The 18,593-nt window shown below is 43.7% G+C and overlaps 2 protein-coding genes across 47 annotated transcripts in view; both read left to right on the top strand.

Moving 5' to 3' along the window:
• Positions 1 to 1,135: 1,135 nt before the first annotated feature.
• sh3bgr (SH3 domain binding glutamate-rich protein) lies at positions 1,136 to 15,490 on the top strand. 44 transcript variants are annotated; one of them, XR_002838487.2, is made up of 14 exons: positions 1,136 to 1,300; positions 2,448 to 2,633; positions 2,934 to 3,014; positions 3,129 to 3,143; positions 6,607 to 6,741; positions 7,200 to 7,226; positions 8,108 to 8,131; positions 9,596 to 9,622; positions 10,658 to 10,684; positions 10,975 to 11,001; positions 11,529 to 11,836; positions 12,602 to 12,631; positions 12,957 to 13,011; positions 14,420 to 14,448. XR_002838487.2 is itself a non-coding variant. In XM_023813746.2 (13 exons), the coding sequence occupies exons 1-12, from the start codon at positions 1,256 to 1,258 to the stop codon at positions 12,969 to 12,971; spliced, it is 639 nt and encodes a 212-aa protein (XP_023669514.2). In that variant the 5' UTR covers positions 1,136 to 1,255; the 3' UTR covers positions 12,972 to 13,011; positions 14,420 to 14,559. The 44 variants fall into 44 exon arrangements, 28 of the variants coding, with proteins under 28 accessions (XP_023669514.2, XP_072557841.1, XP_023669517.2 ...); XR_002838483.2 differs by lacking the exon at positions 10,975 to 11,001 and having other exon boundaries at positions 11,810 to 11,836; positions 12,602 to 12,701; positions 14,420 to 14,481; XR_011983380.1 differs by lacking the exon at positions 9,596 to 9,622.
• Positions 15,491 to 15,639: 149 nt separating this feature from the next.
• The window catches only part of LOC111844877 (immunoglobulin superfamily member 5-like), a 36,354-nt gene continuing 33,400 nt past the window's right edge, over positions 15,640 to 18,593 (top strand). For all 3 annotated transcript variants that reach the window (XM_023813741.2, XM_023813740.2, XM_023813739.2), the window contains exons 1-2: positions 15,640 to 16,046; positions 17,206 to 17,273. In XM_023813741.2, the coding sequence (XP_023669509.1) occupies positions 17,228 to 17,273 (46 nt within the window). In that variant the 5' untranslated portion in view covers positions 15,640 to 16,046; positions 17,206 to 17,227. The remainder of the gene's footprint in view (positions 16,047 to 17,205; positions 17,274 to 18,593) is intronic.

The following is an 18,593-nucleotide window of genomic DNA, read 5'->3' as shown; positions in this document are numbered from 1 at the left end:
AGGTACAACGCCAGTCTCAAACTTTTGAGGATAGCTACAGGTCACTGTTGTCCTCTAAGACGCTTAATTAGCCTTTGTCTGTACAGACCAGCATTACCTGCTTCCTTCCTAAGCAGAAGCGGTCCGGCCTGAGCAGCTGAAGCCTGCAGAGGGAGCCCTTGGCGCGCGCGGTGGGGCCAGGCGATACACTGCAACGGTCACATGGCGAGTCTGCACACACTTCAGCAGCCGGTTCAGCGACCCGTTTGCCCAGCTCCCTGATTTGGCGCAGGCTGGCAGAAACAATGCGTCGGAAGATTGAGGTGCTGCACAGTGACCTTACTATTCCCTTAATTGGTACAGGCGGACCATGCCAATAAAGCATACCTAAAATAATCTAAATATAAGACGGAAAATGTAAATCAGTATTCACTCACAGACGTAACCTCCATTAGGGCAGGCCCGATGATGAAGGGCTGCTGTATTCTGAGCTATATGATGACGTAAATATATTGTCTAAGAGATCGGTCTGAAACAACGGCATTGTTTGCGCTTTGGATGCGAGACTAAAGTTTTCTTTCCAGATACAAGTATAATAACTGAGGAACGATCGGGAACAAGCAACATTAGGATGTCATGTAATGTCATAAAGTGCAGAAACTAAATTGAATTCATTGGTAAGGATAAATATCATAAGCAAACTATCAAGATTGTAGATAGACTGCGAAGTCCCGAAAAAATTATATTCTTTGTCTTTTACGCATAAGAAATGATATTATGCGCACAAATATGTATTAATATTCCGTCGAATTTTTAAAATCAGTGCATGATAGACGTTTGTAAGACGATAGAACTTTTTTCACTTTATTGAAAGACTGATTAGGTAGTCTTGTCACATTTTGATTCTGATTGCTTTGCTCCTATCCTGTTCATTTCTGCTACCATCTGCTTATCAGCTAGTAATAATTACATGACATGTTTCCTATGATAGTCTGGACCAATACATTCATTTTCCATGCGACGCAAAGCAACTTCACTCACTACAGTATTTCCCGACAGACAGCATACATTGCAAATCACCGGGCTGGTTCTGAACCTCCCCTCCCAAAACACAAACCCACCAATCCCACTAGAAGGTTCGTCTTCTAGGATTTAAATGACCAGTCCGGGGTGACTGGTGACCGCAGCGGCGTCCTGCGTGAGTCCCCTTCTTTGGGAGACTGTCTGTGTTTAAACACTTCACCGTCCCGATCTATAAGCTTGCAGATCTGCAAAAATGGTCATTAAGGTGTATTTAGCTACTTCATCAGGATCCACTGCGGTAAGCAATATACATTTTAGATTTATTAGATGAAAATAAGCATTTCGTTTACCAGCAGGTATTTGCAGTTCAGCAGTTTATTATACTTTAATGTAACTTGTCTCTTTCACGTTTAAGGATGTAGAACTTTTATTAAAACAGCAGGACCTACTGTCTGCCTGCATTTTTTGGTATAAAACTAAACTGATATTGCGCTTTTGACGTTTAAACATGCTCAATATTTTTGCGAACAATCAACCTACTAATACAATGAATGTAGCGGGGAGTCAATTTTCAGTGCAATTGTGAAAAGTAATGCTATTTAAAGAGGAATTATAACTTCAAACGGCTTCTTTAAACTGTATCCAATATTAGCTACAGTAACATGGGCGACCGGTCTGAGCTGGCATAGTTATACTGTGTTTGAGTTTCCTTATATATCTCTCCGCTGTCGTTCAGCTCACATTCCAAACCTGCAACAGCAATCTGCCTAGGAGGCGCACGTATTTTCCCATCAGAAACTTCTAGAAGCGTTTTGAATGAACCAGTGTTTGAACATAACAGCCCGAGGATGTTTACTTGCACCTCAGTGAAAAAGCCTCCCCCGTTGCCTTTGCCTGGATTCGTTTTGTGGCTGATTTTCGTTCCAGTTTCCACCATGTCGTTACGTACTCGAATTCATTAAAGAATTAGGTTCGCATTTAAACAGCGTGATAATGGAGAGGCCACGCTGGAAATGCTCTCATTTAACTTGTGTATCATTCTTTGTGTTCCGTCAAGTGCTAAAAATATAGCATTATTTAGAGTAGTACTATGGCTTTTGGCTCTGGGGCGGTTGAATTCTGCCTCCAGGTTTGCATGTTCCCCCCATGATTAAACAGGTTTCCTTCTGCAGTCCAGAAACATGCATACCTGATTTGCTCTCTCTAAATTGCCCATAATGTTTTCAGGGTGTGCCCTCCACTGAACTGGCAGCCCATCCTGGGTGCCCCCTACCTTGTGTGTCCTGAGATGGGCTCCTACTTTGACCCAGTACTAGCTAATTGGTTTTGGAAGACAATATACTCTCATTTAGGCCATCTTGCTTCCTCATGCGCAAACTCACAGTACATGGACAGTCGATTCAAAGACAAGCTCTTGCATTGGCTCTGTTGTGGTTTTCTCTTAGATCAAAAAGAAGCAACAGGATGTAGTGGGATTTCTGGAGGCTCTGAAGATCGAATACATGCAATTGGATATTGCATCCAACGAGGAGAACCGCCAATGGATGAGGGAGAACGTCCCAGGGGAGAAGAAGCCCACAAATGGGATTCCGCTGCCCCCGCAAATCTTTAATGGGGAGGACTACTGTGGGGTGAGAGGCGCTCGCCTGGCCTCATGTTCACGCAGAAAGGCTGGCTGGAAAGCAAGAAGAGCAATGCAATGGTAGACTGACTCCAGGTTGAGGTTTTGCAGGTATCAGAGGTACCTCTCTAATAGTAGGTGGTTTGGAGCCTACCAAACTAAAGTGATTTCTTGTACAAAAAGGATTTAGACAACGAAGAGGTCTCAACTGAAAAAGAATGACTGAATTACCAAAGTATATCAAGAAGTATTAAGTATAATAAGGCAGCAAGTGATGGCAACACAAACTTTGTTTGTTGTTCTTTTGCAGGACTATGATACATTTTTTGATGCCAAGGAGGAAAATCAAGTCTTTGAATTTCTGGGTCTTCCTGCTCCCCCAGGATCAAAGGTTAGACCATTTTTCTTAACCCACCGAAGACGGTTAAAATAGCTAACACAACTCATATCTGAATAGGAGTATAAATGATGCTTAAAATTGTAATGTGTTTCCTAAATCCAACAGCCAACAACACGTAAGGTATGTTAAGTACTCTAACAACATGGATATAACATCCTTCCATCCATCCATCCATTTTCTCCCGCTTATCCGAGGTCGGGTCGCGGGGGCAGCAGTCTCAGCAGGGAAACCCAGACTTCCCTCTCCCCAGCCATGTCATCCAGCTCCTCTGGGGGAATCCCGAAGCGTTCCCAGGCCAGCTGAGAGACATAGTCCCTCCAGCGTGTCCTGGGTCTTCCCCGGGGTCTCCTCCCAGTGGGACATGCCCGGAACACCTCACCAGGGAGGCGTCCAGGAGGCATCCTAATCAGATGCCCAAACCACCTCATCTGGCTCCTCTCGATGTGGAGGAGCAGCGGCTTTACTCTCTCCCGAATGACCGAGCTCCTCACCATATCTCTAAGGGAGAGCCCAGCCACCCTGCGGAGGAAACTCATTTCGGCCGCTTGCACTCGCGATCTCGTTCTTTTTGTCACTACCCACAGCTCGTGACCATAGGTGAGGGTAGGAACGTAGATCGACTGGTAAATCGAGAGCTTTGCCTTTTGGCTCAGCTCCTTTTTCACCATGACAGACTGATGCAGCGCCCGCATCACTGCGGACGCCGCACCGATCCGCCTGTTGATCTCCCGCTCCATCATCCCCCCACTCGTGAACAAGACCCCGAGGTACTTAAACTACTCCACTTGGGGGAGGACCACATCCCCGACCCGGAGAGAGCATTCCACCTATTTCTGGCTGAGGACCATGGTCTCGCATTTGGAGGTACTGATTCTCATCCCAGCCGCTTCACACTCGGCTGCGAACTGTTCCAGTGAGAGTTGAAGGTCACGGTCCAATGAGGCCAACAGAACCACATCATCTGCAAAAAGCAAAGACCTGATCCTGAGGTCACCAAACCGGACACCCTCAACGCCCTGGCTGCGCCTAGAAATTCTGTCCATAAAAACTATGAAAAGAATCGGTGACAAAGGGCAGCCCTGGTGGAGTCCAACCCTCACCGGAAACAAGTCCGACTTATTGCCGCCCATACGGACCAAGCTCTGGCACCGGTCATACAGGGACCGAACAGCCCTTAAAAGGAAGCCCGGCAGCCCGGGTTCAGATCGGGGGGGCCGTTCCTGCCAATCACGCCACTCCAGGTCTCACTGTCATTGCCCACATGGGCATTGAAGTCCCCCAGTAGAACAAGAGAGTCCCCAGGAGGAGTGCTCTCCAACACCCCTTCCAAGGACTCCAAAAAGGGTGGGTAATCTGGACTGCCGCTTGGTGCATAAGCACAAACATCAGTCAGGACCCGTCCCCGCACCTGAAGGCGAAGGGAGGCTACCCTCTCGTCCACCGCGGTAAACCCCAATGTACAGGCGCCCAGCCAGGGGGCAATAAGTATGCCCACCCCCGCTCGGCGCCTCTCCCCGTGAGCAACTCTAGAGTGGAAGAGGGTCCAACCCTCTTCGAGGAGCCCAGAGCCCAAGTTGTGCATCGAGGTGAGCCCGACTATGTCTAGCCGGAACTTCACAACCTCGCGCACAAGCTCAGGCTCCTTCCCCATTAGAGAGGTGACATTCCATGTCCCTAGAGCTAGCTTCTGCAGCTGAGGATCAGACCGCCAAGGTCCCCGCCTTCGGCCACTGCCCAGCTCACAATGCACCCGACCCCTATGGCCCCTCCTATGGGTGGTGAGCCCATTGGAGGGGGGACCCACGTGCCTTGTTCGGGCTGTGCCCGACCAGGCCCCATGAGTACAGGCCTGGCCACCAGGCGCTCGCCATCGAGCCCCACCCCCAGGCCTGGCTCCAGGGGGGGCCCCCAGTGACCTGTGTCCAGGTGAGGGTAGCTGTGATTCCACTATTTTTTTCATCATAAGGGGTCTTGTGAGCCGCACTTCGTCTGGTTCCTCACCCAGGACCTGTTTGCCTTGGGTGACCCTACCAGGGGCATAAAGCCCCGGGCAACTTAGCTCCTGGGATCATTGGAACACGCAAACCCCTCGACCGGCTCCAGGAGAGGTGGATATAACGTATCAAACTTATTATGAGCTAGTCTAGAACATAATTCAATACTTGGGGACTAACCCTAAGAAAATGAATCTTTTTATTGATTGATCTATGAAATCCCTGCAATTTCATTTGTTTGTTCACAGACATATGATACTATATTGTCGAAAACCAGGGGGGTGTTCCTCAAAGTTGGATTTCTTGCTTAGCTGGATAACTTGTTGGATTTAAGGTAGTCTGAGCTACATGTAAGTGGACAAAGGTAAAGGCAATTTAACCCAGTCTACCTTAAATCCAACAAGTTATCCAGCTAAGCAAGAAATCCTGCTTTGAGAGAGTTAAGGGACCCTGTGGCCCTAAATCATGGAGTTTTGGGGTAAAGCTGCACAAACTGACAGTGCCCCTGAAACAGGAGCCTACATATGCAGTACAGACACAATGAGTCAGCTGTAAATTATGAACCAATAATTTACCTTTCAACTTCCTGTATTGCCATCTGTCCTTTTTGTTGTTGTTGTTGTTCTGTTTGATTCCATCTTTTGAGACTTTTTTATCCCCGCTGTCTTATCACGAATTATGAAGGGTGGGCCAACAGACTGTAGTTTTCCTGAGTCAGATTGATTTCTTTTCGTTTTGGCTTTGAGTTCTCGGCACATATGCTCAGCAACCTGGTTTAGTTGTGTTTTAGTGAGTTTGTCATCTAGAAGTATGTGATGCGTATGCAGCAGGCTATGAGGAGAATGCACTGAAATATAGCGATTTAGTTTAAAATTGAAATATGACGACTACCAAGAAATACAGAAGTGACGTTTTTCTGCCGAGAAACTATATGTATTATTTCCTTTGCCGATCGGTATATTGGCTTTTGCAGTTCTCATAAAATCAAACCTTTCACAATCAAATTTTCACTAAGACAAAAACACCCAATTTGGCTACAGAGAAGGTAAACTTTCCGGACCTCTTCAAGACGATCTAGTTGTACTTATGAAAAATAATCACCCTTAAAGACTGTAACATTCTGAGTATTAGTCATTATGGCTCAGTCATTGAGGGTCAACTGTCTTACAATAGCATATTTAGCTACATAGTGTTCATAATTAATGAGCATACCAGCTAAAACATGCCAGTCGAAGGATCTTCTGCTAAAACTGTTTCGGTGAACAGGCGATCGAGCACAGATGGGGCCACTTATAACATCTCACTTTCAAAATTGTGTTACCAAGGAAAGGGCCACAGAGCGTAACCTGTAAGATGGCGTCAGACCGCATGGCTTTTTGGCCTAGCAGTAGCGTTTGTTTTACAGTACATGCCGTTATACAACATCGGGTTCCTTTCTCGGTTCTGTTGATTCCCCTGGGTGTTCCGAGCGTTTTCTGACTTGGATTCGGCGTCGGCTGAGTAGGGACCCCTTCCCCGTCGTGGCGCTCTGCGGGAGGCCGGGCACGGCGTGGCGTTCCTTCACGGGCCGCTGTTTCGCCTCACCTCAGAAACCGGAGCAGCCCACAGAGGTGGTCGAAGGGCCGGCCGGAGACGAGGAGGCCGTCCTGGAGGACACGAAGGCTGCGAGCGAGGGCGAGGCCCCGGGGCTGCATGTGACTGCAGAGGAGCCTACGGCGCAGATTGTAATTCGCTGACAGAAAAGTGTCTTGTGACCAAAACCCACCCAGCCGCTAGAAAACTCCTTTAATGCTCACAGTCTCATATTTTTGTTCCCCCTCAAGGTCTTCGCCTGAAATCCCTGCTCTTCTGACATCGGTGATGCAACCCACTAACTCACCTGACAATAATTTCACCCATTTCCCCCCCCCCCCACAGCTTTGGGATGTTTAACTCCTTTTTCATCCTGCTCTTTAACTCATTTTATTTTCATGCGACATTGACATGGGTCCTGGTGATTATTCTGTCACTCCCCACCCCCCGCCAAGTCACCTGATCTGTGAATAAAGCAGAATGCAGTGTGTTTGTCTTGTAAGCTTAATTAACCCCCCCCCCCTCACATGGGGGTTTACTGTCAGATCTACTTTGATGTTGCCCACAGACCTTGACCTGATGATTTTTCTCTTTTTTTTTTTTTTTTTAGAAGAAAACCCCCAGGCAAGATGAAAAGGTGATAACATTTATACAATCTGTCTAAATTCTCAATTTCTGTTGTAATAGCCAGCAAGTCTTGTGTGTCTGAGTGATGTGAAAGACCATTTTGAAGTTATATATTCCGCCTCACCATGACTGAAATATAGAATTGAAAAAAGAAGAAAGTGATTAACGGCCATTGTTGACACACCACAGCACACAACAATGAAATGTGTCCTCTGCGTTTAACCCCTATGTGACATAGCAGGGGGCAGCTAATTCAGCGCCTGGGGGGCAGTGTTTGGGGGTGGCACCTTACTCAGGGTACCTCAGTGGTATGCTGTTGGGTGGAGATCTGAACCAGTAACCTTTCGGTCACACACACTCTTTTGTAACCATTAGGCCACCACTGCCCCGGGGGAACAGCAGGGGTCTAATAGGGTCACGCTCCCGTCATCATGTCAGGGTCGGGACTGAATCTTTCATGCTCTGTATGTGTGTGTAGAGTTTGCAGGTTCTCTCTGTAGTATTAGGGGTTTTATTTCTGCAGTGAACAGACATGCTGTTAGGTTTGCTGGTGTCTCTAAATGGTTCGTAGTGTATGCTTGTGCTATGTGATTGATGGATGGATGGGTGAAAAAGGAAGGAATATTCAACGTGATATGTTTGGGCCATAATCATACCGGTTTCAGCGAGGTATGCTTCCGTGCAGGGGAATCTTAGCAAGCTACTAGAATCTCATGGTGGGTGGGATTAAAATATGCTGTCAATCACTGACCAGATTAAGCCTTTTTATTGGGTTAGACCAGATTATGACTGACACCACGCAATAAATCCCATCCACCGTGTATTTCAAAGTTTACATCTGCCTTCACTACATTTAGACGGGACTAATCGTGCCCCTACTGTCATTTACAGGATGAAGAGGAGGACGAGGCGAAGGTATTCTATTAATGTCTGTTGTCCAGTGGTTTATCTGATATATAGGACGGCATTAAAAAAAGCAACTCCTCTGGATTTTATTTTCTGGCACGGACTGGACTAGACAGCTGTCTTAAGTGCCACTGTGGAATGTAAGGTTTGTCCTAGATAGGCCCGTCCTTGTGCGTCTCTGCTGGCTGCTGACTCTGAGATAGGATGATATCTAAAAGTCTCACACTGCACGTGTATAACATACCTCAACATTACCCAGACGATACCCATGATGTGTGATAAATAAGCTGTTTATTCTAATATCAGAATATTTAATAGCTATGAGGTATGTAATAATAATATTTAATATTGGTTGTCTACTATGATGTATGAATTCTTTCAGCAGATGTAGCTTAGCAAATCTCTGAATCACTTTTTTCAAATGACTGTTTACAGTACTGAATTACAGCAACCATCAATATTAAGTGCTTATGGTTCTGCACCAGTAAAGCCAGAATGGACTGACCAGGGCTTGAAATTGTATCCTCCATGAAACTCACAGTCTGAAAAACTGCACAGCCAGGGATATAATTAGCTCGCTGTGCTAATGACCTCTGACAGTCAAGAGTGGGATGGATGTGAACTCGTAAGAGATGGTGATGCCACCCTGCAAAGCTTTGCCACACTGAAACTGGCAAAAACCCATAAGGTGGCAAACGAGAAGAAAAATGCAGGACATCTCCGGCTAAAGTCGGAAGTTCAAAAGATACGTGAACATTGCTGACTGAAGACTAGATCCTCGTTAAGTTTGTGTATGATGTAAAATCACTAGTTTATACTACTAATTGCAATTTATGTGCAAAAAGCAGTGCTCACAGAAAATCTTTTGACACTTGCTAAATTCAGTAAAAATATTGCAGATTTATTGGTTTTATAACAAAAGTCATTATTTTATTCATTTGTACACAAAAAATGTATCGCATTAAAAACAACCAGTAGTTTTAAGTAAAACTTTAGTGTCAAGTAGTAATAAATTAAAACCCAAATTATATTCTAAAATAGCAGATCCGAGTTAAAAAGTTAATAGATGAGCAGTCTCATTGGGTGCTTTTTAATTAGTAACATTTTTGCAATAATATGTGTGTTCAGTATCCCTTCGGGAGCCAATGACTACAACCGCAGAACTGAATGAGTCAGGCAAAGAAATGATGGCCCTTGTCTGTGTGGAAGATTTGTGTAGATATGTTAAACATTGCTTGTCATTGTCAATGAAGTTTCTTTATGAAACGAATAAATCTGCAACATTTTCACAGAATGAAACAAACATTCCTAGACATTCTCTGTGCACTGTATGTAGTGTAGATACATTGTTTGAAAGCTGTGCTTGCCAGTATTTAAGCAGTAGACTGAATTACATGAGTTATATGGCAAATTTACCACTCAGTGCCTTTGAGCATCATGTCCTTGATCAGTAAAGTTGACATTCCTTTATAGGATGAAGACGATCAACCAGTGTCAGAGGTATACTGGTTTTGTTGTGTTTTATGAAAGCTGTGACACCCTTTACCACCTTAACAACCATCTCTCCCCCCAGTAGTTTTATTTCTTAGCAAAATGAACACATTTTTGAATTAATCAAATATTTAGTACAAACATTCCCACTAACATCATATCTTGCTGTGTTGTTGCAGTATGTATCATTTAAAATTCATTTTATTTGTGAAAAGAAACTTAAAAAGGGCAGTGTGGCTTGTTTTTTAGGTTTGGTTTTCTTTTTTTGAATGTTTATGTTTTGCTGAATATGTTGTGTCTTTTAATTTTTAAAATTTGGATAGTTTTACAGGAGAGATATGGGGAAAATGCTTCACACTTCGGAGTGTGAACCAGTTACGCATTTTCAAAAGTCCGATATCTTCCTGAGATCCAGGGGGAAAAAAAAGTTTTTTTGAATTTGAATTGATGTTACCAACTTGTCCATAGATGTGACTGTGTGTGCGAGTGGTGTGTGTGTGTGTGTGTGTGTGTGCGTGCCCTGTGATGGGTTGGTGCCCTGTGATGGGTTGGTGCCCTGCCTTGTGCCCATGGTGTCCAGGATAGACTTCAGACCCCCTTAACCCTGAATAGGACAAGCTGGTACAAGAAATGGATGGTTGGATGGATGGATGGATGGATAGATGGAAGTTTGGGAGTGGTAAAAAGCACACTCCACAATAAGATGTCCGATTGAAATGCTAATTGTCCCCTTTAAGGAACAGCAGGACTTAATGGAGTGGCATGTATTGTGTAAGACATACGGGAAAAAACATAATGTCCTCTACGGAGGACAAAAACGAACTGCAGGAGCTAAGGGGCGTCTGTTTGTCCCTTTGTTCATATTTTTGGTTATGCTTTGACACTGATATTTACCGCATCATCAGTGCCCAGAATGCATTTCATACGTACATGACCTTGAGATAGTCCCCATGGTTACGACTGCGGTTGTCTGCGCCCATCGGCCATTTCCATGCGTGCTAAACACTTTCTTTTCCTCCATTCCATCGTTTGTTTTCTCTTAAGGGAGAAGAGGACCTGTGTGTGTCTGAGGTAACTTGGACTCTAAACCGTAACGCTCTCTCCCTCCTCTCTCCCAGCTGTCTCTTGCGTGGTCAAGTCCTTGGTTCAGATGAACACTGCTCTGTGTTCTTGTGCCAAGGCTTCTCAGCCTGTGCTTCCTCCCGTCTAACCCTGTGTTTTTCCTACTTCATAGTTAGTGCCCATTTCCTCTCCTCTCGAACCCCCACCTGCATTCCGTTGTCTGTTTCTTCCCTAAGTGCATGTCCCGCGTTCTCTCCACGTTCGTATGCTCTGCTGACACGGCCCCCTCTGCCTTCCAGGAAGACTAAGAACTGCAGCAACTTAAGGTAGATCTCTGTATTTTACTGTTGAGCTCAGGCCCATTCCATCCTTTCTTTTTTTCAGTCTTCGTCACACTCTATCATCTCTGCACATAGCTCTACCTCTCCTGCGTCCCTGTCTTTGGTTGTTCTGTCCATTTTTCAATCCTTAGCAGCTCTGCTACTAAGACTGAGACGTGGTAAAAGCCCCCCCCCCCCTTCCCAGTGGCAGAGATACAGATCTGTATTGCAGACTATCTGACCCTGGCTCCCCCAGCCTTCATACTGAACACATTATCCAGCCTTTCTTTGACAGACCACAGTCTAGAATGTCAGGAACCACAAGATCCAGATGCCACTTTAAGGATACTTGACTGACACCTATTGTATATTGGTCATGGATGATATAACATTGTAACATCATCAAGAAGTTACATTGTAACTTATCATCAAGCATTGTTCCCCACGCTTCCTTGTGCACCTGTACTCTGGCTTTATCGTTTTTCTTCCCTCTCCTCTTTTACTTCCCCCAACCCCCTTCATTTCCAACACAGGAGCCAGAGGATCTGATCAGTGAGGTAGCTTCATGGTGACCTTGTGTCCCTAAAGGCACATGAAACCTACTCACTTGTGCAGCATGGATTGTGACCCATTGCGCTTGACCCATTGGTGGATATACAATGACTTATTTCATTCTCTCCCGTCTTATTCACAGTGACATGCAGAACATACAGTTAAACTCTATCTATCATATGACTGGAGTCTGTGGTTAGTGTTTATTTTCAATTGAGATCATTTATTTATTTCAATGGGTAAAAAATATCCCCTTCTGTAGGAAGAAGAAGAACCCCCAGTGTCAGAGGTATATTTCGTATATAACCATGTTTGTTAGCTAGTGGCATGGTGTGATTTACAGCAGCTAACAAGTTAAATGTATAGATTTGGGGATGCATTCAAACAGTTCTTTTCATTGTCTCTGTATAATTGGTTCTGTATGTTTATTCTAGATTGTTGTGATTGTACAGTAGCCCTTAATGTGGTTATTTCACGACTGGTTTTTAAAACTATTTCCTTGGGCCATAAAACATCAATGGCATGGAGAAGTGACACTGTAAGCGTGAGCACAGGCACGCCTGACGGGTTTGCTGGTGCACAGTTTAATTTGGTGCTGGAATGGAGTCCCAGGTCTCCTAGGGTCCTGGGAATGATCCAAGAACTTTGAAACTCATTTTTTGTTCTTTACTGTTTAACATGGCACTTCCAGAAGTAGCTTCCATACCAAGTAGACACCTGGGGCCCGGTTCAGTTCGCACTGACCTCAAGTTTCCTTGGTATGAATGTGGGCTGGTGGAGTTAAATCTCACCTTTTCACCACAGTCTTATAAATGTCGTCACTGCTATCGATATGTCATTGGTTGAATGAAATTCTGCATTAAGTTCTGTGTTAATTCAGGGGCTAACCCTCCCCCCCCCCCACTTAACAAGTTTGATCTTCTCTTTTGGTACTTACTGAAGCGCATCGATTTGACCAACAAACTCTCCATCCCTTCATACACTAACCCATCCATTTATTCTACTTTTCTCCTGTTACCACAATCCTTCTCTTTCTCTCTCTACTCCTGGCAAGGAGGAAGAAGATGAAGGGGCAGACGCGGAGGTAGAAATGGCAGGCAGCCTTCGAATAGATTCAAAGCTGGACCTCATTGACTGCTTGGAGGGAAATTTGTGTTAGTTGGTTGTAGCCCAGTTGAATATATCGCACAACCTGCTTCTCTAGAGCAGCTCATGATGTTCTTATGCAGAAAGACTGTCCCTTCCTATAGGCAATATGACACAAAGGCTATTTTTTAACCAATGTTCTTGCTCAATAACAGCCATTATTTGCGATACTCATGTTTGACTTTTTAAAGTATCGAAACATCAACATGTTCACCTGCCTTTATATGTATTCTATCCTGATAAAACTTTTTTTTTAACAACAGGATGAAGCAGACTAATAGCAGGACTAGAATTCATATTCGTCTATGCATTGTAAAGGTAAGAAAACCCATTTTTGAAAATACTACCCTACTTGACCACTAGGTGGCGGCATGGGATTATGCCGGTACAGCTAATGTATTTACTGGAATTTATATGTGAGTGTGGTGGTGTTAAATGAAATTAATCTACACAGAAAAAGATGATAAACGTGCCTGTATAAACATATGTAAATCTGGTTTGCCAGATATATATTTTTTGAGGGAATCTTGCATGCAAGCAAGACAAGTACATGACGTGTTTAGCACATTATTGCAGTATCACTACAGTCATTTCTGCTTTACACCCCTTGAAGTAAAACCTTAATATATTTTTTTCTTCCTTCGGACCACATGGCACATTACTTGATTACTGTACAAGATATACTGTATACCTACTTCATGATATCCATTTGTTGTGCCATTTCTTCACTCGTATAACATTCTAAGTCATTGTATTGTATTGAAACAATACTTTATGGCTGCGAATAATACATGAAGCACTATCTGTGTGTACACAGTAAGGGAACATTCGGGGCTGTGTAAGCAGTACTCAAACTCATAAAGCTATGTTGCGACGCACCTTGGTTTCGTTACCATGTTCTGACTCACCTTTGTGCACCCTATGCGACGACAGAGCCTGACCGTGGCCCTGAGACGGCTAACAAGCTTTCCAATTCATTAGGCCTTAAACCAGTAGGCCTTTGCCCAAGAGTCCTCTGTCTAGTTCCCTTTTCAATCCATGAACGGACGTTTCAATTCTAGATTGTACTAAATTAGTCTCACGCAGGGGTCTCTGGTCTCAGACCTGGCCAACCAGCCGTGCCTGGGTTCTCATTCTACCGAAATGTTCCATTTAACGTAATTAACACCGTGATTTGACTCCCTTAGCATCCTCTCATTTTTGCTGATGCTGTTGGCGGATTGAAAGAGCTGGAAATCCTGTACCCACCGTGGGATGACAGTATCAGGACCACGCTCTGGGGTCATGCCTGCTCTTGTAGTCCTAGTCTTTGCCAGTGCTCCTATTCGCGAAGGAGCTTGGTCAGATTAATGAAGCAGACCAGCAAGCACCGGCGTATTTACCGAAAAGTTTCCTCAAATTTGCTCCTCTGATAGGCGCAGGCGGCAGGAAAATGCCTCCGAGACTAAATTTGCAGTTTTAATCACATCTCATAAATATCTCTTTCCTCCCGTGGCGGTCGAGATAATCTTCAAAGCCGCGTGCATCGCCGGTCTCTCCATCGTTTCCAGCGCCGTATTCGTTACAGGACTCTGTGCCTGTCTGGTGGAGTCAAGGAGCAAAACAACCGTGTCAAACTGCGGGTGGAAAACGCGGTCGGCAGCGCGTGCTGGGGGCTGGGGGGCCTGGTGTGCGGCGCTCAAAGCTTTGCGTGTGACCTTGGTTTTATGATGTTTTTCTCTTCCAGTTAGGAGAGGCCACCCCTGCCAGAAATGACCTTTCAGCCATCAACCCCCCCCATGCCATGTCACCACCTTGTCACCTTTCCTTTGCTCAGAAGGAAAATCCCGTCACGCCACTGTCAGACCTTGAAGACCACATTGTGCACATGACCGTACTGCACACCAGCTCCTCAGCGAGAGCCATTTCCATACCATACCATTATAATTATTATCATCTCAGAAAATACAGAATGAATGTTCGAACTGATCTTATAACTTCAGCTCTGATGTTGCTTGTCTCTTAAAATTTCTATCCAGCAGCCTTTTAAACAAGTATCCAAACTGCAGCATATTTTCTTTAATTTCACATAATTTCAGATTGATTGCCGATTTATGTACTATTAGACATATACAGGTATAAAATGTAGGTGGATTTTATTTAGTTGTGAAAAAATAACATCTTTGAGAAATTGTTTTGCTTGCAGTGTAAGCGAATGCAGTTTTGTTGCAGTCAAACTAAGAGTCTGGAACAGGAGTATCTGTAGCCATAATGTACAGTGTACATCATACCTTCACTGTTTATTTGCTGCTTAACAATAGTAATAGCAAAAGGTTAACGCAGACTCACCACCTTGAAGTTACTGCCTAGGCTGCCGTACGAACGTTTCTCGTGAATGTTATACAGAAGCATTGTAATGAAATCTAGAAATAGATCTCTCTGTAGATAACTTTGAAAAAATTTGTACTGCAGTTTTGCACACTGTAGTACAGTGAGTTTGCTTGATGGGATGCATTACTGCTGCTTAGATCATGCCTGGATTCATCAGGTTCCCCACCCACGGCTCGCAGGAAAAGCCCCATCTTTGTTAGTTCTGCTTGAATGCACTCGCATTAACGCAGAGAGAAGGAAAAGCAGGGAAGAGTTTTAAAATATTTGGCTGACTACCTTATAAATGCCATAGTCCACTGAGAATGTGTTTTCATCCAAATGCACAAACTGTTGAAACTGTTGTATGCACTTTGTCAAATAAAAAAAAGTGATTTTACGTACCCCTAGGTGTAAAGAAAATTTCAATAAAATTTTGTTAGTGATTGTTCTCTTTGGCTTATGTCTTTTAAAAAAACAAAACAAAAAAACATGCATTTTTGATGTACAAAAACTGAGAAGTAGATTTTTTAAAGTAAGAGGACAGATGTAGCATGTGTGAATAATATGTCTCTGCTTTAGTCTGACGTAGCCATTGTGCTTTCGGGTGTAATCCTGTGCTGTTTGACCCAGATTATGTTTCGTCTAATGATTTTCAAAATATAACAGTCGGGTCAAAAAAGGCAGTCCTGAAAAAATGTATTTTTAGTATAAGGCCCACATTGACTGACAAAGTAAGTACGATATAGAGACGCCCAAGGGCTTTCCTTACAAGGACGATACTGTGTCCTGATACATGTGAGAAAGCTGGGGGTCCAGTCAAACAGGAACATTGTGTTGATGAGTCACTTATCGCTATTAAGCATTAACATGAGAGAAAAGACTCTGGATTGTGGCAAGGCGTCTGTGAGCTGTCAGAAAACTATATGAAACTTAAACAAGGTCCCGCTTGGATTGGTATCACAGATCATCTTTTGATTGGTTTTTCCTCAAAGATCTGGAGTTATGTGAGTGAAACATCTAAAAGCTCTATACTTTTGTGTAGAATGTAAGCATAATGTATGCAAGGAGATCAAATCGAAGGCTGTCTTATTTGTGTCTCACTGTTAGTGACAAGATGCCTTTGTATTTCCGTTCATATAAAACATAGTTCAGCTTAATTACTCTTTTTAATATATAATATATAAGTCTCATTGGGTGATTTTCTGAAAAACACAAAGTCAGCGTAGGTCACCCTTTCTCTCACGGAAGAGTGTTTTATGTTCTTGCAAGAAAAATAAAGCAAGGTGTTTTACTTTGAGCTACTTTACGAGTACCATCCATTTTTCTCTCACAGTTAATCTTATCCTGATGGAAGCTCTCTTTTTGCTGCCAAGTGTCTGGGTGGAGTTTCAAAGTGAGAACTATATATGAACCCCTAAATTTTGTGGAACTTCACATTCTGGAGGTTTCTTTACAAGTGAGAACATCAATACAGATGACCAGAAAGCCTACGCATTTTCTGTCTGGTCGGCAAAACACTCAAACTTTAAGGTCTCCGTGAAACACAGTCTTACATGAGTTATTTGTTTTCAATAACAGCACCTTCAACGAAGCCGATAGGTATTTGTTTCTGCCGAAAAGCCTCAGGTTTCTTTAGGTCAGGGCAAGTGTGAAGGCCCTTATTCAATTTGCAACAAAATAGCTTTTTCCCAAAGCAAAGAAGGAAGACCTACCTAAAAAGCATGTCACTGTTGAGTATCGCATATGGACAAAGAAGGAAGCAAGTGAATTTATTGTATATAGTATCTATTTATGTTGAGTTGGGAATAGAGCAGTGGAGCTACAGACAAGTAATATGAGTAGTTCTAGAGGATTCTTAGATCAATCGGGGTATTGTGAGATTTAATGATTAATTACCACCAGATCTTGGACTCTGTGTTATTTACTTCTGTCGGTAGAAAGGGATTGGGTCAGATTTTTTGCTATCCCCACTGGCTGAAACGCTGCCTTTAAACTTGTACACTTCCCGGCCTAGAACTGTCCTTAAGCGACCAAGAACGGTACCCAAATCCTCAGAAATGTATGCTTGTACTTGTGTAACTCCCTTCACATGGGTGGGTATGTAGCTTTCTGGAATGGCTGCCTAGCTGAGTTGCTCATATCTGTACCTGTTTTTTTTTCCAGCTTTGAGCGATGCTTTGACATCATGCGTGCGATTCTCATCTTGATCCTTTTCCTGGACCAGAGCTTAGGTGAGGGGATTGGGTGTGCTGGAGAGTAATTTCCATCACTCTGAACTTAATTGTTACAATTGTTGTAATTGCTGTAACAAGTAAATTGTTAAGAAGTAACCATTATATTTTACATATTATAATTATTGTCAATCCTTGTCTGTCTCCTCCCAAACCAGCCACGCCTGTTACTCGCTTACCCCTCTTGTCTTGCCTCTCATTCCAAACCCTCGTGTGGAAATCACTCCCAGCTGCCTCTCATTCCAAACCCTCGTGTGGAAATCACTCCCAGCTGCCTCTCACAAGCCACTTGTCCCTATTTGTGTCATCGTTCCCAGTCCGGTCATTAATATCTATTCTCTTGTTGCCTGTGCCCTTCACTATGCTAAACCTTACTGTTTTGACCCCTGTTTTGTTTCCCTGCTTTAGTATTATTCAATAAAGCCCCTATTTGTTTTCCTGATACCTGCCCTCAAGTTCTTTGGCTTCCAGACATGACAATAATATGCTTTACAGTCATCACTCTGCATAAACTCTAATCTGCTTAACAGCAAAGAGCTAATTGTACTGTATGGAAATGCTTGCACGCGAAGCATATTGAATAGACATTTGAAGCATTATATTGGTGAGAGTGAATCTTGAGATCAGAGCACAAGGTAAGCACTTTGAGGGGTTAAGGGCCTGACAGATATATGACTACTCTGCCGAGGAATGGATTTGATCTTCTGATCACAGGCACAGAGGCCTAACCCGCTGTAGGTGCAGAATCGCATGGCACACTCAAACATGATACGGCACACAATGATAATCTTCTTCTTTGGAAAGTCAATTAGTGTGCCAGAGGTGAAAATAAACTGTGTAATAGTTTATATAGGGAAGTGAATAATGCAGAACAAGTGAGTATTTTTTTATCGCCCCTTCCTTGTCAAAAGACCCACACTTTACTTTGCATTTGACTAATCTAAGTAGCTCTCTCCAGGATACAATTAAACAAAGAGCATGCCATTTCCTCCTCGCCTTACGTACCCTGTCACCCACACAGCGCCTGGGTGCCTAGAGCAGGCTGGGTAATTAGACAGATCTCGTTTATCTAAACTACAAATCCCCAGTGTCCTAGTTTCCATTTTGGACCCTAATCTGTTACTTGTCAACATCGGGGCAGCAGAGAGATTCTGGGCTGGAGAGACATATCTTACTAAGCACTAAGTCTTTTTAAATCTATATGATTAAATTGATCTGGTTCGGTGTTCCTTACGACCCCACGGTTGTGGTTCATTTTTGGCTCTGGTTCCGTCTTTGTAATGTTTTTTGAGGTTTGCCTCCTTCTCACAAACGTTCCAG

The sequence above is a fragment of the Paramormyrops kingsleyae genome, chromosome 17 (genome assembly GCF_048594095.1).
Source record: "Paramormyrops kingsleyae isolate MSU_618 chromosome 17, PKINGS_0.4, whole genome shotgun sequence".
Taxonomy (NCBI): domain Eukaryota; kingdom Metazoa; phylum Chordata; class Actinopteri; order Osteoglossiformes; family Mormyridae; genus Paramormyrops; species Paramormyrops kingsleyae.
Note: the sequence above shows the minus strand (reverse complement) of the source record. Positions and strands in the feature narration are given on the sequence as shown.